The sequence below is a fragment of the Apodemus sylvaticus genome, chromosome 3, assembly GCF_947179515.1.
Source record: "Apodemus sylvaticus chromosome 3, mApoSyl1.1, whole genome shotgun sequence".
Lineage (NCBI taxonomy): Eukaryota > Metazoa > Chordata > Mammalia > Rodentia > Muridae > Apodemus > Apodemus sylvaticus.
Genome location: NC_067474.1, coordinates 147,644,433 through 147,668,933, shown reverse-complemented (window position 1 = coordinate 147,668,933; position 24,501 = coordinate 147,644,433). Strand labels below are relative to the sequence as shown.

At 47.3% G+C, this 24,501-nt stretch overlaps 2 protein-coding genes across 2 annotated transcripts in view; both read left to right on the top strand.

Annotated features, from left to right (window-relative positions):
* Positions 1 to 23,856, top strand: part of Cep85 (centrosomal protein 85) — a 44,226-nt gene extending 20,370 nt beyond the window's left edge. Inside the window, exons 4-15 of the mRNA XM_052177675.1 lie at positions 1,804 to 2,495; positions 4,145 to 4,278; positions 4,684 to 4,801; positions 6,824 to 7,009; positions 9,305 to 9,457; positions 9,936 to 10,090; positions 12,857 to 12,950; positions 13,719 to 13,769; positions 17,511 to 17,618; positions 19,132 to 19,360; positions 19,956 to 22,666; positions 23,455 to 23,856. Of these exons, the coding sequence (XP_052033635.1) occupies positions 1,804 to 2,495; positions 4,145 to 4,278; positions 4,684 to 4,801; positions 6,824 to 7,009; positions 9,305 to 9,457; positions 9,936 to 10,090; positions 12,857 to 12,950; positions 13,719 to 13,769; positions 17,511 to 17,618; positions 19,132 to 19,360; positions 19,956 to 20,116 (2,081 nt within the window). The 3' untranslated portion in view covers positions 20,117 to 22,666; positions 23,455 to 23,856. The remainder of the gene's footprint in view (positions 1 to 1,803; positions 2,496 to 4,144; positions 4,279 to 4,683; positions 4,802 to 6,823; positions 7,010 to 9,304; positions 9,458 to 9,935; positions 10,091 to 12,856; positions 12,951 to 13,718; positions 13,770 to 17,510; positions 17,619 to 19,131; positions 19,361 to 19,955; positions 22,667 to 23,454) is intronic.
* Positions 22,574 to 23,856, top strand: Sh3bgrl3 (SH3 domain binding glutamate rich protein like 3). Its single transcript, XM_052177676.1, has 3 exons — positions 22,574 to 22,666; positions 23,175 to 23,342; positions 23,455 to 23,856. The coding sequence occupies exons 1-3, from the start codon at positions 22,619 to 22,621 to the stop codon at positions 23,518 to 23,520; spliced, it is 282 nt and encodes a 93-aa protein (XP_052033636.1). The 5' UTR covers positions 22,574 to 22,618; the 3' UTR covers positions 23,521 to 23,856.
* Positions 23,857 to 24,501: the final 645 nt, after the last annotated feature.

The window sequence follows — 24,501 nt, the reverse complement described above, 5'->3', positions numbered from 1 at the left end:
ATAAACTAAATCAGGAATACCTTTGAAAATCATAGAACATAGTGCAAGTTTGAAAATAAGTATTGCTATTTACTTTCCAAAATATTCTAAAAGATAGTTGAGACTTCAGGTGTGACTTGCTGTTTTAAAGCCAGGGTCTGGTTCCTTGTTTTAGCAGTGCTTATAGTCTCAGTGTCCTCTCATCACTGAGCTGTGGGGACAGGACGGGGACCTCTTCTAAGAGCTGTGGGATGGTGCTCAGCCCAGATCTGATACTGAGGACATCAAATATATTGCCTGCTGGGCTAGGACATTGCAGTCCCCTTCAACCTTTATCATACTGAAGTCCTGAACTGCAGAACTGCCCTTTAACTCAGAAGTTTTCTTCTTTTTGATCCTAACAGGCTAATGCATGTTATCTTATTAGAAGTTAGCAGGGGGCTGGAGAAATGGCTCAGCGGTTAAAAGCACTGACTGCTCTTCCAAAGGTCCTGAGTTCAATTCCCAGCAACCACATGGTGGCTCACGACCATCTGTAATGGGATCTGATGCCCTCTTCTGGAATGTCTGAAAACAGTGAGAGTGTACTTACATATAATAATAAGTAAATCTTTTTTTAAAAAAAAAAAGTTATCTGGTTTGGGGGAATTCTATATGCTTGCTTGTTTTTAACAGAGTTGGACTGTATAGCCCAGCCTGCCTGGAATTTCATATGTAGTTTAATCTGGTCTTGAATTTGTAATCCTCTTGCCTTAGCCTTCTAGGTGTGCTACGATTATAGGTATGTACAACCACTCTGGGCTTAGTTTGTTGTTGGTGGAAATGGTTTCGGGTTTTTTCAGTATAATCTTTTATGTATGCCTCCATGATAACCTGAACATAGGAAGCTGTATACTTCACATAAATTACAAGGGATAATTTGAATTGGATGTATTTGTTGTTACTTGTTTTGTTTTTAGAGATATTTTGTTTTGTTTTGAGACAGGGTCTCACTATATAGCTCAGGCTAGCTTTCAGCCTGCTATGTAGCCATGTGGGCCTCAAATAATATAGGTCTAGTCTGAAAAAAAGTTTAAAGTCATATTCTAGTACTGACAAGTGGGCAAGTGGACAACAAAATCCAAAAAAGAAGATTTCTGAATTTCCCACGGAGTGTGCTCAGTGTGCTAGAGTGAAACCTGAGAGTTACTAAGAATAACCTCGAATGTGCAGGCAGTCGGCTCTGGGTGTGGGAGAGGGAACAGTCCTGACTCAGATGCTGCGTGCTCCTGCCTGGCTCCTCAGCAGCTCCGTCTGTCTCTCCCAGCTTCAAGGTAGCTTGGACTTGTTACTCACTTTCACTGAGGAGGTTTTGGAGGTCTGAGAGGGCTTTGGCACTTCCTGGAAGGAAAATTGTTTTTATTAAATTAGATTATTAAAATTTAGATTTGTCCAGCTTCCAGAAGAGTAGGAACTATTCCATTCCCCTTAAAGTAAGTGATTTTTTTTCTTATAAGTTTAGTTTTCAGCTTTTTCAAGTTGTTGTATGCTTTTTTTTTTTCTTCCTTTTGTAGGGGGCAAAGGTTTTTTTCTGTAGTCATGGCTGGCCCGGAACTGTCACTGTCAGTGTAGCCCATACTGGCCTCAAACTCAGGATAATTCTTCGATTTGCACATCAAAGTGCTAGGATCATAGGCGTGAGCCACACTTCCAGCTCCTCCCTGTGCCTTCTGATCACAGTCTCGCCACTTGGTCTGAAATCAGACAAAGAATATCTGGCATGGCAGCCAGACAAGGAAAACTGCTGCTTTAATCCTGACTCATGGAAGACTCTTCTCTCCACAGATTTTTGCAGCTCAAGTGGCAGCCCTTCCTTCCAGCCAATCAAAAGCCACATAACCATTCCAACAGCCCATGTGATGCCTTCTACTTTGGGGGCCTCTCCTGCCAAACCAAATTCTACACCTTCTGGGCCTTCTGCTAAACTCCCCTTGTCAGGATTGACCGAAGGTGTGGGGATGACAAGAAACGGAGACTTTGGAGCAGTGAAACGTTCTCCAGGCCTATCAAGAGACTTTATGTATCTCCCTAGTGCTGCTGGAGAAAATGGGATTCAGCAGTCCTGGTTTCCAGCAGTGGGCCATGAAAGAGAGGGGGAGATGAGGAAGTTTGATGTTTCTAGCATGGAGTCTACCCTTAACCAGCCAGCCATGCTAGAAACATTATATTCAGATCCACATTACCGAGCCCATTTCCCCAACCCAAGACCTGATACAAATAAGGATGTATACAAAGTGCTGCCAGAATCCAAGAAGGCACCAGGTAGTGGTGCAGTATTTGATCGGAATGGACCACATGCTAGTAGCAGTGGGGTGCTCCCTTTGGGACTCCAGCCTGCTCCTGGGCTTTCCAAGTCACTCTCCTCTCAGGTGTGGCAACCAAGTCCTGACCCTTGGCATCCTGGAGAACAGTCCTGTGAACTCAGTACTTGTCGACAGCAGTTGGAATTGATTCGTTTACAGATGGAACAAATGCAGGTAGAGAACTATTTCTTGAATTTTGCATGTTGTGTTCCTCCTTGAACTTCATAATCTTTGTCTTATACATTTTAAGGTGTTTGTTTGTTTGGTTGTTCGGTTGTTTGGTTGGTTGGTTTGGTTTGGGTTTTTTGTGACAGTGTTTCTCTGTGTAGCCCTGGCTGTATTATTACATTTATATGTGAGTGTGGGTTTGTGCATGTAAGTACAGTGATCAAGAAGGCCAGAAGAGGGTGTGGATCCCCTGGAGCTGGAGTTAAAGGCAGTTGTGAGCCACCTGACATGGGTACTAGGAAGTGAACTCAGGTCCTCTGGGAGAACAATACATGCTCTTAATTGCAGAGCCATCTCTCCAGCCTACTTTGCCCTTAACAAGTTTTAACTATAAAAAAAAAACAAAAACAAAAAAAAAACATTGTGAATAAAGATGATGTTTATAGACAGGAAAAGAGAATGTAGGTATTGGCCATTGAGCCTGATGGTGCTCTGCTAAAGGCCCGCTATGTCCTTAAAGTAGAGAATCAGAGGGAAGCCGAGAGGTAGGACACAGATCACATGTGCATCATGTGCTGCTTGCTTCCACGTGCAGAACTGGATTTAATTCTCATAGCACATGAGGAACTAATAGGAGAAACTTTATAGTCATGGAGAATAAAGCTGCTCTGGGTCCCCAGAAGGAAGAATTAAAGATCATCTTTTTTTGTGTTGTTTTGAGACAGGGTCTCTCTGTATAGTCCTAGTTGTCCTGGAGCTTGCTGTGTAGACCAGGTTGTTCTTGAACTCAAGCAGAGCCACCTACCTCTGCCTCTCCAGTGCTGGAATGAAAAGTTACCACACCCAACCCTAAAGATTATCTTTGAGGGGCCACAGAGATTGGTCAGCAGGTAAAGGCACTGCTGTAAAGTCCTGGAACACGAGTTCCATCTCCAGAACCCAAGGGAGAAGGAGAGAACCGACGACGACGACGACACATTTGTCTGCTGGCATCTATCTGTGTTCCCTTCCCCAACACATCCCAGCATTTGCAGCTGGGTGTGGTGGGCTAGACCCTACCTTGGGAACAGCAGGGGTGGGGAGAGGCAGTGTCTTTGAACTCTTGGTTGGACTTTTTTCTTTTTTTTTTAATTTATTTATATCATGTATGTGAGTACACTGTAACTGTCTTCAGACACACCAGAAGAGAGCACTGGATCCCATTACAGGTGGTTATGAGCCACATGTGGTTGCTGGGAGTTGAACTCAGGACCTTTGGAAGAGCAGTCAGTGCTCTTAACTGCTGAGCCATCTCTCCAGCACTCTTGGTTGGTTTTTTTGTTAGGCTGTCCCTGGTGCCCCCTCACCCCACCACCTGTGCTGCTAAAGAATGAGAAGGGAGGAAGCAGGATGTAGTCTCCTCCCCTGATCTGTGAGCTCCTGATTCTAACTGACCTTAGAAACTAGAGACTTTCTGAGCTGAGAGTTTAGTTGGCAGACATCTGCCTGGCTAGTTCTTTCCAGTCTTGCATCAGGGCTAAAATTATTTTTAAACCATTGACTTTATCAGGCTGAGCCAGACTAGACCTTGACTTCCAATCCTAACTGACTGTTGCCCAGGTGTTTCCAGACACCTGTGGTCAGGCTCAAGCCTCCCTGGTCTATTTGTCTTGCAGCTTCAGAACGGAGCGATCTGTCACCATCCTGCTGCTTTTGCTCCATTACTGCCCACCTTAGAGCCAGCACAATGGATCAGTATCTTGAACAGTAATGAACATCTCCTGAAGGAAAAGGAGCTCCTAATTGACAAGTAAGACGACAGGGGGCTGGAAGACCGGACTCTGCTCGGGCAGAGCCACTCAGTCCCCTTGTTTAAGCCCTTGCCTTTCCTCAAGGTAGAGCCCGGTTGATGTGCCTGGTCTTGCAGGGGCTCTTGGAAGGAAGGCTTGGGGGGCTGGGGAGAGTGGGTCATTGCAGCTAATCTTTTCCTTGGTTTTTCCCATAAAACTTTTTCTCATTTGATCCTACCTGTTCAGCAAAATATAATGTCCAACATACTTTTGGGGTATAGTGGTATAGCATACATAGTTGCCTTCCAAAATGTGATGTCTAGAATCAAGATCTAAGGAACGTTACGCTTCTAACTAAGGAAAGGGGCTTATACTGTAAAGGGGTTAATGTTGGGATCTCAAATCTGACTTCGTTGGTTTTGCAGGCAAAGGAAACATATCTCTCAGCTGGAACAGAAAGTGCGAGAGAGTGAACTCCAAGTCCATAGCGCCCTTTTGGGCCGCCCTGCTCCCTTTGGGGATGTCTGCTTGTTGAGGCTACAGGTAAACATCACCCACGACAGCACCCTTCTTACTATAATTTAGTATTTTCCCTGTGCTTAGATATCCAGGAAATACAAAAGGAGTCAGATGGGAAAGTCTGACTTTGCCCTTAAAGAGAAAAAAAATCTTAAACTTTGCTGAGTACTTGAGAGGTTAGAAAAGGCTTGAGGGCAAAGTCCAGATGTCTTGGTATTCGAAGATACTTGGAAAGCAGAGGACTGTAGATAGTAAGGTCCTAGTATCAAGCAATCATCTTAGAAGTCCTTGTGTTTTGTATGTTTGTTTGTTTGTGTATATAGGTGGGGTTTAAAAAGAATTGAGTGTATAAATGTGTTGCCTGCATGTATTTATGTGCACAGTATTCATGCCTGGTGCCTGAGGAAGTCAGAAGAGGACGTGCAGTTGCTACAAGTAATCTAAACAGTGTGCCGTCTCATTAGCCCTATGTGCCTGTGGAAGCCAGAAGAGGGCATCAGAAATCCCTGAAATTAGAGTGACAGATGATTGTAAACTGTTACATGGATGCAAGAATCAAACCTAGGTCCTCTGGAAGAGCATCCAGTACTCTTACCGCTGAGCCATCTCTACAACCTGATAGAACTCTTTTGTTTGTTTTTCTTTTCTTTTTGGATTTTTGAGACATGTTTTCTCTGTGGAGCCCTGGCTGTCCTGGAATTCGATCTGTAGACCAGGGCAACCTCAAACTCAGAGATCTGCCTGCCTTTGCCTCCTGAGTGCTGGTATCAAAGGTGCACACCACTACTGGCCTGCATTCTTAGAAGTCTTAATCTGGCAGCCTGGCCAGATAGAGTAGCTGAGGCAGTGGGAGGTTTAGAGCTCTTCCCATTTGTATTCCTTTGTATCTAGGAACAGCTTCGAGAAAACCATTTTCTTAACTGGGGTCACTGTCCATTAGGATTGAGAAGGAATCTGCTTTGTAAACCAAGATTGTGCAATTTGTGCTTTTGAGTGATGAATATCAGAATATGGTATTAAGGCCTGTTCAGGGCTGGAGAGATGGCTCAGTGGTTAAGAGCTCTGACTGCTCTTCTAGAGTTCCTGAGTTCAATTCCCATCCACCACATGGTGGCTCATAACCATCTGTAACAGGATCTGATGCCCTATTCTGGTGTTTCTGAAGAAAGTGACAGTGTACTGAGTACTCACATAATATAATAAATAAATCTTTAGCTGGGCAGTGGTGGTGCATGCCTGTAATCCCAGCACTTGGGAGGCAGAGGCAGGCGGATTTCAGAGTTTGAGGCCAGCCTGGTCTACAGAGTAAGTTCCAGGACAGCCAGGGCTACAAAGAGAAACCCTGTCTTGAAAAAACCAAAAAGAGGGCCTATTCAATCCAATAGCATCAGAATATCACCTACTTTACTGATGAGAACAAGGATGAGGAGAGGGAGGGAGTCAGGCTTCCAGCCTGAGTCTTGGGATGTTTGTTTATGGTCCCTCCTCAGTGCTGGGTCTCCTTGGGTATTGCTGTGGCTTTTGTTTTGATTTAATCTTATTTCTATTTTTATGTGTATGGGTATTTTGCCTACATGTATGACTGTGTACTATGTGTGTGCTTGGTGTTCATGGATGTCAGAAGGGGGCTTCAGATCCCGTGGAACCAGAATTATAGGTGATTGTTAGTTGCCATTTGGGTGGTGGTACTGAATTGGGGTTTTCAGAGAGAGCAGCCAGTGCTTTTACCACTGAGCCATTTCTCCCGCCCCCAGTATTGCTGTTAAAACAGTGGTTCTCATATTTGAGTACACATCTGAGACACTTGGAGTGCTTACCACAGCACAGATGACCAGGGTCTGTTCCAAGCATTTCTGATTCAGTGGGCCCATGAGTAGGGTTCCAAAGCTTCACAAATTCAGGGAGTGAGAGTGGTCCTGACTCTCTTGGTCCTAGAGAAGAAGCAATGACTATAGAAATCACTGGAGAAGGATGACACTTGGCCGAGAGTATGGTGGGAATGCGTAATTACAGGAACCAGTTATGTATTAAGAATGTTTTTGGCAGGAGTTGCAGCGAGAGAACACTTTCTTACGGGCACAGTTTGCACAGAAGACAGAAGCCCTGAGCAAAGAGAAGATGGAGCTTGAAAAGAAACTCTCCGCTTCAGAAGTTGAAATTCAGCTCATCAGGGAGTCTCTCAAAGTGACACTACAGAAGCATTCAGAGGAGGGGAAGAAACAGGAGGAAAGGGTGAGCTGAGAAGCTGATGGCTCTCTAAACCACAGGAGAGTTGGGAGTCAGCCCTCTCTGCCAAATAGTCTCTCCTGCTTCTAGTCTGTTCCCCAACCAAGAGAAGCAGTTAGGTGAGACTTCACTGGCCTCTCACACAGGGCCAGTCAGAGATGGAACTCTACTTCTCTACTTCATTTCTACAAGATTGCTCCAGTCAGGGAGAGTTGTACAATCCCTCACCAGCCCCGGTTCTGTTGTGCTGCCTGGGCACAGATGTAATAGATGGCATGTAGCAGAGGTTCCAGTGCCTGGGGTAAACCTAACTCCATTCAGTCTGCTATCTCTTCATCCTGCTGAAAAGTAGAGAAAGTTTTCATACTTGTAGCTAGATTGTGGGTTTGTCAGTGCTCTTAGAACTCCTTAGGAGAAAATTTGTCACCATTGGGGAAGGTCTTTAAAACTGTGGGTTTCTGTTGGTTCTCATAGCCTTCTCCAAAAGTATTCTTGGGAGACTAATTGAACCCTAGCCTACTTGTATAAAGTTCAGTTCCAACAGGGCTGCTCTGTTTGTTTTTGTTTTGTTTGTTTTTTGAAGCAAGGTCTCTCTGTGTAGCACTGTAGAGTCCTGGAACTGACTCTGTAGATCAGGTCGGCCTCAGTCTCCTCAGTAGTGGCCACCACCACCCAGCCAGTGCTTCTTTCTTTAAACTCCACTTGTTCATGTGGGGCAAGTACACAGAGGGTTCTGTGGAGCTGGTACTCTCTCCTTTCATTGTGTGGGTCCTGGGAATTGAACTCAGGTCATCATTATCTCCTCAATGGTTCTCGATCCTATTAAGTCAGTGCATAAGACTTTCTGCTAAAAAATTCCCACAATGGGCAGGAGAGAGCCCAGGGTTTAAGAGCACTGACTGCTCTTCCAGAGGTCCTGAGTTCAATTCCCAGCAACCACGTGGTGGCTCACAACCCTCTGTAATGGGATCCAGTGCCCTCTTCTGATGTGTCTGAAGATGGCTACAGTGTATTCATATACATAAAATAAATATTCTAAAAACTACTGTCTTCTTAAAAATTCCAGCAATGGAAGAAGAAAACCAGCTCCTGAGAGTTCTCCTTTGACCTCCACATGTGTGCCACCCTCACACATACCATATACAGACACAGTAATCATTTAAAAGGGGGATATGTCAGGCACAGTGGTACGTGGCTTTAATCCTAGCACTCAGGAGGCTGAGGCAGACATAGTTCTGTGAGCTTGTGGCCAGCCTAGTCTGTATAGCAAGTTCTAGGCTAACTAAGGCAACTATTACTAAAAAGTAAAAATAAAGGGGCAGTAGAGATGGATTAGCAATTAAGAGCACATCTGTGCCACAGTTTGTCTTTAATGCGTACCATTGTTTTGCCTACAAATATGTCAGTGTGCCATGTTAATGCAGTGCTCTTGGGACCCAGAAGAAGGTACCAAACCCCAGAAGAGAGTACCAACCCCCCTTAAATTGGACATATAGGTAGTTTTGAGCCACTATGACAGTGCTGGGAATAGAACTTGGGTCCTCTGCAAGTCATCTCTCCAGCCTAGATATCAGTTTGGTTTTTGTTTTGTTTTGTTAATAATAGTTTGGTTTGGTTTGATTTGGTTTTCCGAGACAGGGTTTCTCTGTGTAGCCCTGACTGTCCTGGAACTCATTCTGTAGACCAGGCTGGCCTCAAACTCAGAAATCTGCCTGCCTCTACCTCCCAAGAGCTGGGATTAGAGGTGTGCGCCACCACTGCCCGGCTAAAGTTAAATTTTTATTTAAGGGATTTTGATTCTTTTGCTATATCCATCCGTCAGGTTCAAGATTTCTTTCTTTCTTTCTTTTTTGTTTGTTTGTTTGTTTGCTTGTTTGTTTTGAGACAGGGTTTCTTTGTGTAGCCCTGGCTGTCCTGGAACTCCCTCTGTAGACCAGGCTGGCCTCGAACTCAGAAATCCGCCTTGCCTCTGCCTCCCAAGTGCTGGGATTACAGGTGTGCCCCACCACCGCCCAACTCAAGATTTCTGAAAACAGCCTTTTTGAATGAAAGATGCTTAATTCACTTGTGCTATCAACCCTTTATGCTTTTATCTCTCTTTCAATTAAAGACACAGTCATTACAACTTTATGGTTCTCCACCGGAGGATTTCTGGCAATTTCTTCAATTAGTTTACTTTAGAAACTATTTTAAAGTAGATCTGCCTCTCACTTGCTGATCAAGGGTAGAGGCAGTAGTCAGTGAAAAATGTTCATAGCCTTAAAGAAATAAATAAAACAGACATGATGTTTCTTTTACTAGGTCAAAGGTCGTGATAAACATATCAATAATTTGAAAAAGAAATGCCAGAAGGAATCGGAGCAGAACCGGGAGAAACAGCAGCGTATTGAAACCTTGGAGCGCTATCTAGCTGACCTGCCCACCCTAGAAGATCATCAGAAACAGACCGAGCAGGTAGTAACAATCTCTGGCTATTCCAGAGTAAGCAGGGAGTGGCAAGGTGAGGGGATGGTCTAGTTATCCCTGAGTTCTTGAAAGGACTATCCCAAAGGAGTCTTGTCTGCTAGATTACAACGGGATGCATTTTAGTTTTCAATTGAGACACAGTCTCTCTATGTTTTCCTAGCTATCCTAGAACTCACTATGTAAAATAGACTGGCCTCAAACTGAAAGAGATTACCTGCCTCAGCCTCCTGAGCACTGGGATTAAAGGCCTGCCCAACTTGGTTTGTTTCCGAGAAAAAGAAGTTGTCATAGAAAAGCCCTGGCTGGTCTAGGACTCACCATGTACAGCAGACTGGCTTGAACTCACCGAAGTCACCTGCCTCTTTCTGGGATTAAAGGCATGTGCCACCACACCCAGCTTTAGAGCTTCAGATGTTGAGATAGCTACTCATTCTTTCTTGACTAAGCACCAGGTCCTGTCTCCTAGCTTAAGGATGCTGAGTTAAAGAACACAGAACTGCAAGAGAGAGTGGCTGAGCTGGAGACTGTGCTGGAGGACACTCAGGCAGCCTGCAGAGAGAAGGAGGCCCAGCTGGAAAGTCTGAGACAAAGAGAAGCAGAATTCTCCTCTGCTAGACAGAGGTAATGCCCTGTGTACTTGGAGGGAGGAGGAGGAGGGCATTTGGTTCTGGTGCAGTGTTAACTCTTGCATGTTTAACGGTGTTCATTTCTAGTGAATGTGAAAACCACTTTCTTCTAAGAGCTTTGTTTCCTTTGAATTGAAAGTTACATATGAGCTGGGAATTTATCTTTGTAGTGTAGTGGGGGATTTATTATAGTGTGATTGGGAGAACCCATCTCAGTGCTTCAGACAATCCTTGAGAGCCTAACATGGTAGTGCACACTAATGAAAGCAGTTGCACTTGGGAGACAGAGGCAAACAGATCTTTATGAGTTCAAGGCCAGCCTATTCTACATAATTCTAGGCCAGTTAAGGACTGTCTCAAAACAATGAAAATAGTTTGTTAAGTAGGAAATGAAATCACGTGTATTTTCAGACGCGAATCTTGGTGCTAAGGCCTAGGGATTATCCACATTGTGAGTCTATACGGTGATGGCTACTGGGAACATGCATCTGTCTTTCTTATCAGCTCAGAATTTATTTGAGAGGCATTTGTTTGTACAGACTGATTTATTTTATTTATACGAGTACACTGTACCAGAAGAGAGCATCGAGCCCATTACACATGCTAGTGAGCCACCATGTGGTTCCTGGGAATTCAAGACCTCTGAAAGAGCAGTCAGTGCTTTTAACCACTGAGCCATCTCTCTAGCCTTTTTTGTTTGTTTTTAGTGGGGGACAGGGTGTTGAGACAAAGTCTTACTCTGTAACCTTGGCTGGCCTCAACCCACCTGCCTCTGCACCCCACGTGTTAGGATCAAAGATGTCAGTCACCACTCCCAGTCCTCAGAATTGTTTTTGATTGCTAGGGTAGGTAGTCTCTGAGAACAAAAGAAGAGGCTATAGTACCCTCTGGTGCATCTTGGGTGTTAATAACACTTTCTGAAAAGGATGGATGTATTTCAGCAGCCTCTTGGAATGACTGTTTCCAATGGGTAGATTGGATTGCTCATTCTTTGTCAGGTACAGTGACACTCTTGTTTATCTCTATGATGAATTATGCTAGAAATAGTTTTGAGGAGCCAGTTGGAGGAGTCATTGGTGGAAACCAGAGTTGGAGGATTGTTGTAGTTTCATCTTTGTTGCTATGGTAAAAATATACTGACTAAGCAATATAGGGGGAGAAAAGGTGTATTTCATCTTACACTTCAGTTTACAATCCATCATTGGGGGAAGGCAAGGACCCTCAGGGAAATCTGCCTCCTGGCTCAAACATAGGCTCATGCTTAGCTAACTTTTTTTAAAGGTCTTATTTGTATTTACGTATGTGTATCTGTGTGTTGGTATATGTCCATGAGGGCAGATACCTGTAGAGACATCAGAACCTCTTGGAGCTGGAGTGTTTGTGAGCTGCCAGTAAACACAGGTCCTCTGCAAGAACACTGTGCTTTCCACTGGCTAAAACATGTCTCCAGCCAAGCTAGAGTTCTTTCTTTCTTTTTTCTTTCTTTTTTATTAGATATTTTCTTTATTTATATTTCAAATGTTATCCCCTTTCCTGATTTCCCCTACGAAAACCCCCTATCCCATGCCCCCCAAGCTAGATTTCTTATGCAGTCTGAGACCATCTGACTAGAAATGGTTCCTTCCCATAGACAATCTGATCTAGAAAATTCTTTAGTCAAGGCTTTGAGGGTATCTCAAAATGAGTTCCCCTAAGATGATTCTAAGTTGACCATTAAAGATAACTTAGGACAGGGACAAAGCTGGCTCTGCCTTATATAATATGCATCGAGAGAAAAAAGAGATGTGTTTTGTTTTGTGACAGGGTCTTGTAGCTTGTCTTAATACTTGCTGTGAAGTCCAGCAAGTCCCTGTTTCCTCTGTTTTCCAGGATATGCTAGAGTTTCAGGTATATACCACCATGCTCATCTAAGAGAGTACTTGTCCAGTTTTCAGTTATTTTTTTTCATTTTTTGTTTGTTTGTTTTTTGGTTTTTCCAGACAGGGTTTCTCTGTGTAGCCCTGGCTGTCTTGGAACTCACTCTGTAGACCAGGCTGGCCTGGAACTCAGAAATCTACCTGCCTCTGCCTCTCTGCCTCTCTGCCTCTCTGCCTTTCTGCCTTTCTGCCTCTCTGCCTCCCCAAGTGCTGGGATTAAAGGCGTGCACCACCACTGCCTGACTTTAAGTTTTTTTAACTTTGCTTTTGATTTTGCTTTTTGAGACAGGATTTCTCTATGTAGCCCTGAATGTATTGGAACTCACTTTGTAGACCAGGCTGGCCTCCAACTCACAGAGATCCACCTGCCTCTGACTCCCAAGTGATAGGGTTAAAGACATGTACTACCACCATCCAGCTCAAATTTTATTTTTTAATATGAAAGCAATACAAGAGCTTTTGGCAAATACAGAGTTGATATATTGTGCAGATAGGTTCTGGCTCCTGATAAAGAAAACTGAATTTGAGTATCATCTGTCAGGGGCACCCTGTATCACACACTCCTCAGCTGTGGGTAAAGGAATAATGTTTTGCTTCAAAGACATAGAAAATAGCAGAATCAAGAGTTAAAAGCCACAATGGGGGCTGGGGAGATAGCTCTGCTCTTCCAGAGGTCCTGAGTTCAATTCCCAGCAACCACATGGTGGCTCACAACCATCTGTAATGGGATCTGGCACAGGAATGTGTATGAAGCAGAGCATTCATACATTAAATTAATAAAATTTAAAAACAAAAGCCTCAATGGTTCTGATTTCATAGTTCTAGAAGAAGAAATTGTCTTTCAGCTTTCAAGATAAACAGTCTATGGAGGAAGCCAGTGGAGAAAGCCTCAAAGTGGAAATGGAATCCCAGCAGAAGGAATGTGATTCCCTCCGAAAGGTGACTAGGGTTTCTGAGTCTGCTCTGGGCAGGCGGGAGGGAAGAAGAGATTGTGTATTGGGAAGGAACCAGGAGTTCCTGGTCCTAAGCTACCCAGGGTCTTCTGCGAAAGAGTTTTTCTCTCTTCTGAGAAGTCAGCCTTGTGTGGTAAATTTACATTTTAGATATTCATCTTATCACAGGTAGATTGCCTATCAAGAATATACACAAAAGTTAGGGACACCATGCTCATCAAATGAACCAGAGTGGTGTGTACTGTGGCCGTGGTTCAGGTCCTGGAGAAACTGCTAATATTCATCAAAATGTTAGCACTGGGAAGCTGGCTCAGTTTCTCTACTCAGCAAATAATAGAGATCCAGTAACCTGCTGTGAGACAGGCCAGCAAAAAACAGCCAGAAATGGTTCAGAGACTGTGAACTCTTGAGACACAGAAAGCTGATACTGTTTAGAGTCTCTCCTGGAATAGTCACTGTAACCAAAGCTCTAATCCCATACCCATTATAGGTAGCCCAGGATAGGTTCAAATAAAGAACATCTGTACTTTAGTGGAGTTCCTTCCACTGACCTGTAATCATTAGATCTAGTGCATTCCTCTGTAAACCTCTATTATGACCAGAGTACAGTCAGTGAAGACCAGGAGTCTGAGTTAGATTTCTATAGGTTGTGCCAACCAGTTCTCACCCTGGTCTCATAATGGGCTATAGACATTCTTGGATCGAAACCTTAGCCTTGTGCTTTGTAGCCTTTCTTGATAACTTTGCCTTCCAGATCGTGGAGAGGCAACAGCTGAAGATGGAGCAGCTGCACTCCCAAGTCCAGGTGAGCGCAAGCTTAGCCTTCAGCTTCACGTCTCATCCTCTTCTCGGCCTTATTATTTGCTTCTTGTTTGCTATACAAGAAGGAAACAGTGCTTCTGAGCCTGCAGTCTTGTTGAGATGACAGATATGATAACAGCTTTCTGACCGAGGGCTCATATCACCTTGGGGTGGGGGTGGGGTGAATTCAGGAGAGTCAGTGGGAGGAGGGGAGGTCAGGGACAAAGTTCTGAAGATCCTGAGGATGATGACAAGGAATTTGCCAGGCAAAGAGGAGCTGACTAGGATGGTACCAGAATCCTATGGGAGGAGCGTCAGTGTGAAACCCCACAGTTTAAACAGTGAACCTGCAGCCACTTTGATACTGTTGAGCTACAGCAGGTACTGCTTACCAGTGAGGAGACATTTTGAGAAATGTGCAGTTAGATGTCTTTGTGAGCATCACAGAGTGGACTACTAAGACACTTCATCACTAGATTGTATCTGGCAGGCGTCATTGCCTTCTGCAGTCACCATTGACCAGAACATCCTTATGCAGTCTGTGTCTAGGTTGAATTAAGCGGAGAGCTGAGCATAAGAGATTACAGGAAGGCATTCTCTAGCCTACAGTGTTAGCATCTATTTTTATTTTTCTATTTTATTTTGCCTGTGTGTATATGTGTGTTCTGTGTATGTGTCTGTTCTGTTTATGTGTTCCACATATGTTTCTGGAGCCCGCAGAGGTCAGAAGGGATGTCTGTTCCCTGAACTGTAGTTTCCATGTGTGCTGAGGGCTTATCCTGGCACCCAGCTTCCCCAGGAAGGTAGCAGAGCTGTATGGAGTCTGCGAGTGAGCCCAAAGTTGCTTTATCTGTGACAATTCTGTAACTCCTTGCTGTTTTGTAGCCAGCTTATATTCAGTAATTCTTCTCTCCCTTTAACTCTGCTATTCTAAAGCCAAAAGCCTCTGGTTTCTGATAACTTGACTCCAACTTATAGCAGCAGGGAAATTAGAAAAAAAACTTAGGCCAGGCGGTGTTGGCACACGCCTTTAATCCCAGCACTTGGGAGGCAGAGGCAGATGGATCTCTGAGTTCGAGGCCAGCCTGGTCTACAAAGTGAGTTCCAGGACAGCAAGGGCTACACAGAGAAACCCTGTCTCGAAAAACCAAAAAAAAGAAAAGAAAAGAAAAGAAAAAAAACTTAGTTTCTCTCTGTCTCAAGGGCCCCTCCCTCCATGGCCAGGAGAGAGGTTTGGAGTTTGTTAACTCTTTATAAACCATAGAGAAGAGAAGAGGAAGAAAGAGAGAATCTAAGTGTACACATAGACACATACAGACACACACACTTTGACTGGGCATGACCACCTGTCTCAACAATTCCATCGGTGTTCATATATACATTCACATTATACCTACACATGTATATCTAGACAGACCTACAGTCTCTCTCTCTCTCTCTCTCTCTCTCTCTCTCTCTCTCTCTCTCTCTCTCTCTCTCTCTCTCTCTGTCACACACACACACACACACATTAGGTGGATGGGGCTGAGTCCCAAATGCCATACTTTTTTTTCTTCTCTCTGGCCTTCTTATATCTTCTTAGACAAAAGTTCTTTATAAAATTACCTCATAGATGAAAGACTACACAAAAGGGGAGTTACAGAGGATGTTGATAGTAAGTTCAAAGCAGTGTTTCTATCCATAAGTGCAGTATAAATTCAAAACAACAGTTCCACATGGCCTTACTTTGTCACACCTGTGGCTTCATCCTTGAACCAGACTTAAAATGAAAGTTTTTCCTTGATCAAAATGTGTTCCAAGCCTGCTTGCTTGCTTGCTTGCTTGCTTGCTTGCTTGCTTTTTAAAGAATCAACAGAATGTAGCATCCTAAATTTATCAACTATTTTATGTTAGAAATTTTATGTTAAAATCCTGGTGGATCCACAGGTTAGTACATTGGGTCTACCTTTGCTTCCCACAATCCAAAAGGACCAAGCCTGCTTTCTTCTCCTACTGCACTTAGCCCGTGACAAGCGAAGGTTTACAGAGCTCTGTTTGTAGCTTTATTTCATAGAGGACTTGAGATTACTTGTATCAGTATAAGAATTTTATAAAATCATTACCAGAAATTATGAAATCATCAATTAGTCTACACAGCCTTACTTTATGAGAATACATCTTCATGTTGATTTGCAAAAAATATACCCAATAGGGTGGGCTAATGCCCAGGAATCATTAGGCTATGTAATAGTGACAGGAAAGTCATGTCATCAGCAAGAAGCAATCCTGGGATGAAGTCTCTGGTAACCTTGCATATCAGAGCTCACTCATCACAAGCCAAGAAAAACAGTGGGCCATCTCCAGGAAACTCACTTGACATTTCTTACCCTTTTCTAGCTGGCTTCCGACCCATGTGTGCTGGGAATCAAACCCAGGTCCTCTGTAAGAACAGCAAGTGCTTTTAACTGAGCTGTCTCTTCAGCCCCTACCATGTTAACTTTCAATCTTTAGTGGGTGATGTGAGTCTTATTAGGACACTGATTGTAGTGTGGGATGCGAAGGGTTACAGTTCCTGCTCAGGGAGAAGACAGGCAGCCTAAAGAGGCAGCAGGCAGTCTAGTGAGGTGTTGGGGGAATGTGGTGTAAGACCTGGTGACAGAGGAGACAAATGGAAGAAATATCTAGAAGGAATCAGTGACCAACAGGAGGAGGAGCTTACGGAACAGCAGCCTTGAGCACATGGTCCCTCCAGCCAAGGATAACCAACCCCTGCTCCCTATTGTCGGCCACAGGAGTGCTCGTTAATTCATTCTCTGAGAAATCTTGAGTGAAATAAACTCAGATTTTTTTAACTCTGAAAGGTTTTACATAGGCATGTGAATTAGTGGGGAAAGCACTTTCCTGTGTGTCAGGACCAGAGTTCAGACCCCAGCACCCGTGTAAATGCTGGGTGGATATGGCAACCCACTCGGAATCCAGTGCTGGGAGTCAGAGCCAGATGCAGGATCCCTGGAGCAAACTGTGTAGCTAGACTAGCTGACTAGTCAGCACTGGGCTCAAACAAAAAAAGACCTTTCCTCAAAATATGAGGGGAAGAGGAATCACGAAAAGACTCATCAGCCTCTGGCCTCCGTACAGAGTGAACATGGGCATGTTTGCTTGCACATGTGCAAAAACACACATGCAGCACTCACAGTGCATATGCAAAAAATAAAAGGATTTCACACCAACCTGTTGAAATGCACAGAGAAAGCTGCAGGCTGCGGCCCGCCCTTAGGCTGGGCCTGGGTAGTTCTCGGTTTCAGTTCTTGTCAGGAAGTAGTCACACCAGTGAGCATTTAAAATGCCAGGGTTTTAGTGTCTGAGTGGGTTTTAATCAGTGGGTCTCAACCTGTGGAATGCAACCTCTTTGAGGTTGATGGACCTTTTGACCAGGGTTGCCTAAGACTGTTGGAAAACACCAATATTTATATTAGGATTCATAACTAGCAAAATTATAGTTATGAAGTAAAAATTAAGATAGTTTTGTGGTTGGGGTCCCCACAACATGAGGAACTGTGTTAGAGGCGGCGGCATTGAGAAAATTGAGAAGCACGTTGAGAATGGAAGGGAGCGCCCCCCCCCCCCCCCCCCCGCTCCTGTCGGCCGCGGGAGCAGCCGTGTGGCGGGTGCATGGCATTGTGTAGCCTGGGTGAGGGGTGACGGCAAGCAAGTCAGACTCGCTATCTTGTGTGTTCTGTACAACATCTTGCCTTGTGGTCTTTAGAACCAAAAGCAAGAACTGGCACAAGAAGAAGGAATAAGCCAGGCATTGAGAGAGGAGGCCCAGCGGAGGGAGGCCGCTCTGCAGCAGATGCGCACAGCCGTGAAGGAGGTGAGCAGTGGCTGGGTCCACAGAGCCTCCCCGCATCTGACCTCTCCCTCTGTCACCCCAGCTTTACCTTCGGAGAGCATGGAAGGGATGGAAGCTTCTTAGCAAAGGCGTGGGGAGTAGCACTGTATTTTCCTTTCATGTTAAAAGCCCTAGGCTTGTCTGAGAGTGGTCATAATCACCCAGAAAATCTTTTCAGAGTAGGATCCCCCCCCCCAATCTTCTTGCAGTCACAGGTTTGTGAAATGGGGGGGGGGGGCTGATGACTAGGGTGTGGTTGTACACATGTAGTCCCAGCAATTGGAAGCTGAGACTGAGCACAAGGCCAGCCAGTCTACACACACAACCCCAAATGAATGAGGAGTTGGTGGTCCTCACAGAGTGAATAGGGGTCTCAGTCAGGCTCACTGAACCTTACTCACTGTGGGCCAAGTGGGAATGTCTAGGAAGACATCTCCCAGAGCTAGGACTGCTCCTTGGCCAGTGTGCAGGAGGGGTGGAGAGTGGAGGCAGGGGTGTGGCTGTGTTAAACTCGCAGGATGAGGGAAGGAAAAGACAGCCTTACAGAAGTAGCTGCTCTGCCTCTGCCTAGGAAAGCCTGGCTACTACACTGAGCACCTGCAGTGTGGTGCTAGAGCTTTACCTCCCTGGAGGATGGCAAGAGGACACAAGTTCAAAGCCAGTCTGGTTTCCATAGTGTGCTCTGGGCCAACCAGGGCTACCCTGTAACAAACAAAAGAAGGCTTGGGGTACAGCTCCGTTGGTAGAATGCTTGCTTCGCATACAGGAAGCCCTGAGCTCTAATGGGGTCGTGGGATAGACTTGTAACCCCTCAACTAGGAAGAGGTGGAGACAGGAGGATGAAAAGTTCAAGGACATCCTCAGCGATGTAGGAAGAAGTTTAAAGCCAAACTGGGCCATGTGACCATGTCTCAAAAAAGGGGTGGAGGCCTTTCAGCTCTGGCTCTTCAGGTCTCTTATCTTTGTCATCCACACACCCAGTGGCCACTAGCAGTCTTACTGTCTCCCTCGCCCCCTTTATTCCTCCTACAGCCTGTTATCAGGCTGGCTGGTGGCCACTTTTGTCAGGGTGGCAGGGAGAGATTGAAACCTGGGTCTCCTCAGATTTCACTGTTCACAGTAAGCCGTCTCTAATAGCCTGGCTAACAGAGCTGGCCAAGGGACTGGCTTCAGATAGAGTTCCTAGGGGTGGGAGCATCTTCTCTGGTTCCTGGACCGAAACCTGGAGGCTGATGACTCAGATCCTGCTGAGGAATAGTTTCCTCTTCAGTGCTGGATCCCTAAGGGCCTGTGTTCAGCCTACACACACAGCAGGAACTAGTATTTGTAGAGGGAAGGGGTTGGGAACATGGCACCAAGCCTGTGTGGGTAGCAATGGAGAGAGACATTGTCTGTGACTCCATTTCTCTTCCACACAAATTCACCCCGTGTACATTAAAATACACATTTCCTCTGGCTCTCTCTGGGTCTTAATCAGTTTATCATGTTTGCTTAGCTCTCAGTGCAAAACCAGGACCTGATTGAGAAGAATCTGACTCTGCAGGAGCACTTGCGCCAGGCGCAGCCGGGGTCCTTAGCCTCCTCACCAGATGCGGCCCAGCTGGCGTATGAGCTGCATCAGGAACTGGCCAGTTGTCTACAAGATCTGCAAGCTGTCTGCAGCATTGTGACCCAGAGGGCCCAGGGCCACAATCCTAACCTCTCTCTACTACTAGGCATTCACTGTGAGTCATCAAAGGACCCCCTTGTCTCCCCACCCAGTGTGGTTGCTCTTGTAACTGGGCCAGGTGCATAGGCCTGGCGACTGCTTTGTGGGGTTGTCAAAGTAAGTGTCCTGTAAACGTTTCCTAAACAGGCCTCCCCACAGGGTGCTGACATGGAGGAAAAACAGAAATCCAGCCTTAGGCAACAAATCATGGTTCGTTCTGTAAAAGTGTCCTGTCCTTAAAACAGCAAGAGCAAGATGCCTTCAGCTCTGGCTCTTCAGGTCTCTTATCTTTGCTATGGACACACCCAGTGGCCACTAGCAGTCTTACTGTCTCCCTCGCCCCCTTTATTCCTCCTACAGCCTGTTATCAGGCTGCCTGGTAGCCACTTTTGTCAGGGTAGCAGGGAGAGATTGAAACCAGGGTCTCCTGAGTTTGGGGTTGTAGCTTGTAGTAGAGACCTTAGTGTATGCAAAGCCCTGGCTCAGTCCTCAGAGGATGGGAAAGCCGTGCCAAGGTGAGGAGCGTTCCGATCTGCTGTCAGTCTGCCTGTTCTTCATGAACGTTTTAATCACCTCATTTGCTGACACTCTTGAAATTCTCTCCTCCTCAGCCACCCAGCACCCAGGGACGCAGCTAGATCTGCAGAAGCCAGATGTGATCAGGAGGAAACTAGAAGAGGTTCAACAGCTGCGCCATGAAATTGAGGACTTAAGGACCAGCCTGTCAGACAGATATGCCCAGGACATGGGAGAAAACTGTGCGACGCAGTGAGGAGTGCTAGGGGGAACCTAGGCTGCTGCTAGCCTCCCCAGAAGGTTCCTTCCCTGACAGTTCTGCCTTCTGCTGCTGCACCCAGAGGGGAGAGCCTGTATCTGGGGCCAGGGTTGTGAGAAACCTGCCTGTTTTGCCGTACTCTGGCTTTGCCTTATTGGGTTATGTTTTGCCTGTTATGTTAATTCACTCTTAAACGCTGAGTTACTAATTAACCTTTTTGCAGATTTCAACTGATAAAGTCCTCACAAGAGTTGTTCCCAGCTCTAACGTGGCATGAGAAACAGACAGGCTGCTGGCCTCCGTCCATCCTCCAGGATGGATCCATGCTCATTCCTATCCATACCTTGGTCCTACTGATGCTCTGTTAAGAGAGGCCTAAAGGGTAAAGTGGGAGTAGCAACCTTCTAAGAATTCTCAGGCCCCTTGTATCAGTCTTCCTGGGAACTCAGCTGGCTTTCTGGGTTTTCTCGGGTACCTGCTTCCTCAGGGCTGTAGTTCCTACAGAGGCCTCGGGGTTACCTACCCCTCAGCAAAGTCCCTACTGTGATTCCTGGCTTGGGGACAGTAGCCCAAGCAGGGCTCCTTAGCCTGCCTGCTAGGCCATCTTTTACAGGAAACTCTCCTTAGCTACCCTTTGTCTGTCCCTAGAACCTTGGGCATGTCAGCATGTGCTTGGGGCCCCTGGGTCTTCTAGGAGTCCAGACTCCTCTGTGGCTGCCCTGTGGTCCCCCCGTAGGACCACAGGGAGCTGTGGCTGCTCACTCCTTCCTAAAGCTGGGGTCTGTAGCCGGTCCTCTGATTGTGCCTCTCGTCTGGGGTTAGGAGGATTTCCTTTTCATGCTCTGACCCTGAGCATTCGGAGCACCTAAGATAAAAAAGTGTTGAGTGTTTTCTGGTGTTTTGTGTTTCTCTAGGGGCTTTGACCCTTAGCTTTCTGGTTTTTCTTGCCTCCCAATTTAGGGATCGTCTCAGTTTTACCTGGTTGTTGGGCCAGCCCTCAACCTCCTCTAGTTTGGAGCCAAGGGCCCTGTATGTATGAGGAGCAAAGTAGTTGTGGGAGTGCAGAGGCAGCCATGACAGGACTTCTGCTAAGCCTCTGGGCTGTTCAAAGCACCCTGGACCTCCAGGGCCTAAGGGGGCCTCTTTACAAGTGTTTTAACAAGTTTATGTTTTATTTATGGAGTGGCTTACCTTTCAGAGTAGCCACACCCAGTTGACTATCCCCTCAGCCTCTGGGCTGCTGCCTCCTAAAAGCAGAGCTTCCTGGTTAGTCTCCACCCTGTCACCAGGAGCCCAGCTTCCATGCTCACGGGTATTTTTCTTCGTAAAGTTTATAAAGTTATTTATATGAATCTTTGTTATGTCGACTGGTTTGTATTGCCTATTTTGATTACAGAATAAAACATTTAACAGACACTTCAGTCTCCCGTTGCCTCCCGCATCACTTGCCACCTCTCCCTTTGACAATTTGAAATGACTTTAGGCAGATCCAGATTGGAGCCTGGGTCTCTTCCCACTTGGGCTTCGTGCAGAGGCAGATGAAGTCTCTGTCGCAGAGAGTTGTCACTACAAAGTCGCAGACCTCTCAGAGGACAGCAGCTTCTGGTTTCTGTGACTGAGGAAGTGACGTTCCCAGAAGCAGATAGGCAGTTAGCCTCAGCAGGTAGCAGAGTTGTATCTTTCCTGGGCCCCAGGTCTACTCGTGAGGGAGCTATAGTGAGCCTAACAGCTTGAGCCACAGTGGGGATGGGTGCTGGACTCCCTCATTAGCTGAATTCCTAATATTCAAAGCCGAGGGGTGTCATTTGCAATGTAGAGTTGAGTTGGGATCACCCCAAAAACAGCTATGCATCTCTACCAAGGGCCAGGCTGAGTTGTGGCACTCGCCCTTGACCCCACACACTAGCAAGCTGTCCCGCCATCTGGCCCCCTCCCGAAGGGTGTGTGCCGCTCCCCCACGCCCTGGCTTTCAGCCGCCACCCCTTTCTTGTCGGAGCCTGTTTGAGTGGAGAGGTGACTTAGAGAAAGTGTCTTGGCTGCACTGCCCCACCCCCAGCTTGAGAATTGACCCGCCTTCCAAGCCGCCTTCTCTTGAGAGACCTCCTGGGGACCAGCGTGGCGCTGCTTTGGCCACTGAATGTACACCCGGGGAAACCGGGCAGAGCGCGCAGCTGAACCGGCCCGCCTGCCTTCCCAGCCTTCCCTGCCTTTTAGCCGGTCCCCGGCAGGAGCCCCAGGTCAGGAAGGGCTGAGGGGTTTGTGGGGGAGTGAGGCAGCTGCGGAGGGAGGTCGGGGGTCCTCCCGGCTCCGGGCCACGGAGCAGGGCGGCGTCGTGCAGGCCCCGCCTTGCCCGCCTGCGCAGCTCATTGGTCCCGAGAGCAGTGACACGCGGGCGGAGCAGGAAGGAAACCGCTCCCAAGCGCGGCGGCAGCGTAGTTCCTAGCCGTGCAGCTGCCGCTCCCACCGTCCCTCAGTTGCTCCGTGTCCCCTGTCTGCAGCATGAGTGGCCTGCGCGTCTACAGCACGTCGGTCACCGGCTCTCGTGAAGTAAGTGTGTGTCTGGGCCGGCGCCCGGAGGGGGTGGGCCGTGCCTCTGTGCTCGACCGGCGCCCGGGAGCCGCCCCCACGATGGAGGCAGCGAGGTGCGGGCCATGGCCTCCCAGGTCTGGTCCAGGGGCTGGGCCCAGCCTGAGCCCCTCCACCGAGGGCCCGTCGGTGTCCCCTGCATGAGCCGCCATGCTCATCCCCATCGTAGGACCATCCATTCTCTTGCACCATCCCCGACCGCCGCAACCCGCTTCCTCTCCACTGTAAGGCTGTGGGGGAGATCTGTCTTGTAGGGCCTGCCCCTCGGAGTCCAGCTTCCCTGTCATGCACAGAACTTGGCTGTCTTCTCCCTCTGAAACTCACGGAGTTTACCTGTCTATCCTTGGACCCTTCTTCCCGTCCCTTGGCGCCCAGAACCTCCCCTAGAGTGGGCAGGAGGCAGAAGCTGTCGCTCACACCCATAAATCCGTCAGCTTGCCTGCCGCCCCTGTCAATCCTCCGCCCCTAGATCAAGTCCCAGCAGAGTGAGGTGACCCGCATCCTAGATGGGAAGAGGATCCAATACCAGCTAGTGGACATCTCCCAGGACAACGCCCTTCGAGATGAGATGCGAGCCTTGGCTGGCAACCCCAAAGCTACCCCACCTCAGATTGTCAACGGGAACCACTACTGTGGGGTATGGGGTTTGGGTTCTGGGAGGTGTTGGAGGACTGCAGCCAGGGTCAGGCCTGGGCAAACAACTAGGGTACTCTGCATCTTGACTTGGAACTGCCCCCTCCCTCCCTCAGGACTATGAACTCTTCGTGGAGGCCGTGGAACAGAACACACTTCAGGAGTTCCTGAAGCTTGCCTGAGTCAGGATGGCCAGTCACTGCCCAGCTCTACACCAGGCCTTGTAACCAACTCCTAGTCCTTCCTAATCTTGTGACCTTGGAGTCCCTCCCTGCAAACCCGGGGCCCTTTCTGTAGCCTCCTCTTCCTTCAGAGGCAACATTCCTCATTCAGCAACTGGTCTCAGAGATTGTCTTAAGCCCTGATGCTGGCTGTCCCTAGCCAGACTGCGGGCATCGTCTCCGCCTGGCCCTGTCTGATGAGCATTTCTGTTGCTTCCATCAGCCAGAGTTCTGCCAAATGCCCCGCATCCCCGTCCTAGGTGCATCCTGGAGACAATTAAATGCCCATTCCTCTGGTGCTGTCTGCTTGTGGTGTCCGAGTCCCTGCCTGACAGAGGCAGATGGTTCTGGTGGTCCTCGACCTGTACTAGCGCTAGCTGCCTCTGTGTGTGTGGAGCGCAGGGCTGACCGTGTCTAGCAGCACATGACTGTGGTGCATGTGCAGTTTCTCGACATGGTGGCTGAGTCACTCTCAATTTCCCATGCAGGTTCTGCTGTCCATCTGTCTGCCTGACAGTGAGGAGGGCTGCCCCCGGGCTGCCTCCCGTGTTGGAGCTGACTCAGTGTGGGGCGGTGATGGGGGCATGTACGGTACAGCTGCAGCTGGGTTAGATTGACTCTGTGGGGAGAGCTGTGGGTGGTTTTGTACACACTATGGAGAAAGTATCCACATGGGCTTGTGGATTTACATGTATCTGGTTGTCTTCAGAGGCCTTGCCCCCATTGAGGCTCCCCTGTCCCAGCTGAGACAGAGAATGTCAACCCCGCTAGGGCTGGCCACTCCCTCCACTGGATCCACTTAGTACAACTTGGAGAACAGGAACCCAGGGGACAGAGTCAGTGGTTATGCTCTAGTGGGGCTCCAGTTACAGAACTGAGTGTCTGTAGCACCCCTCCCTACCCCAGCCTTGCCCTCTCTGGAGAGCCTTGTGGAGCTCAGGA

What these genes read in the sequence shown, in the direction of transcription:
- Sh3bgrl3 (XM_052177676.1), top strand. Translation starts at nt 22,619, where the DNA reads ATGAGTGGCCTGCGCGTCTACAGCACGTCGGTCACCGGCTCTCGTGAA. An exon ending in CGGTCACCGGCTCTCGTGAA is followed by an intron (nt 22,667 to 23,174) that starts GTAAGTGTGTGT and finishes CTCCGCCCCTAG; the next exon opens with ATCAAGTCCCAGCAGAGTGA. An exon ending in ACGGGAACCACTACTGTGGG is followed by an intron (nt 23,343 to 23,454) that starts GTATGGGGTTTG and finishes TCCCTCCCTCAG; the next exon opens with GACTATGAACTCTTCGTGGA.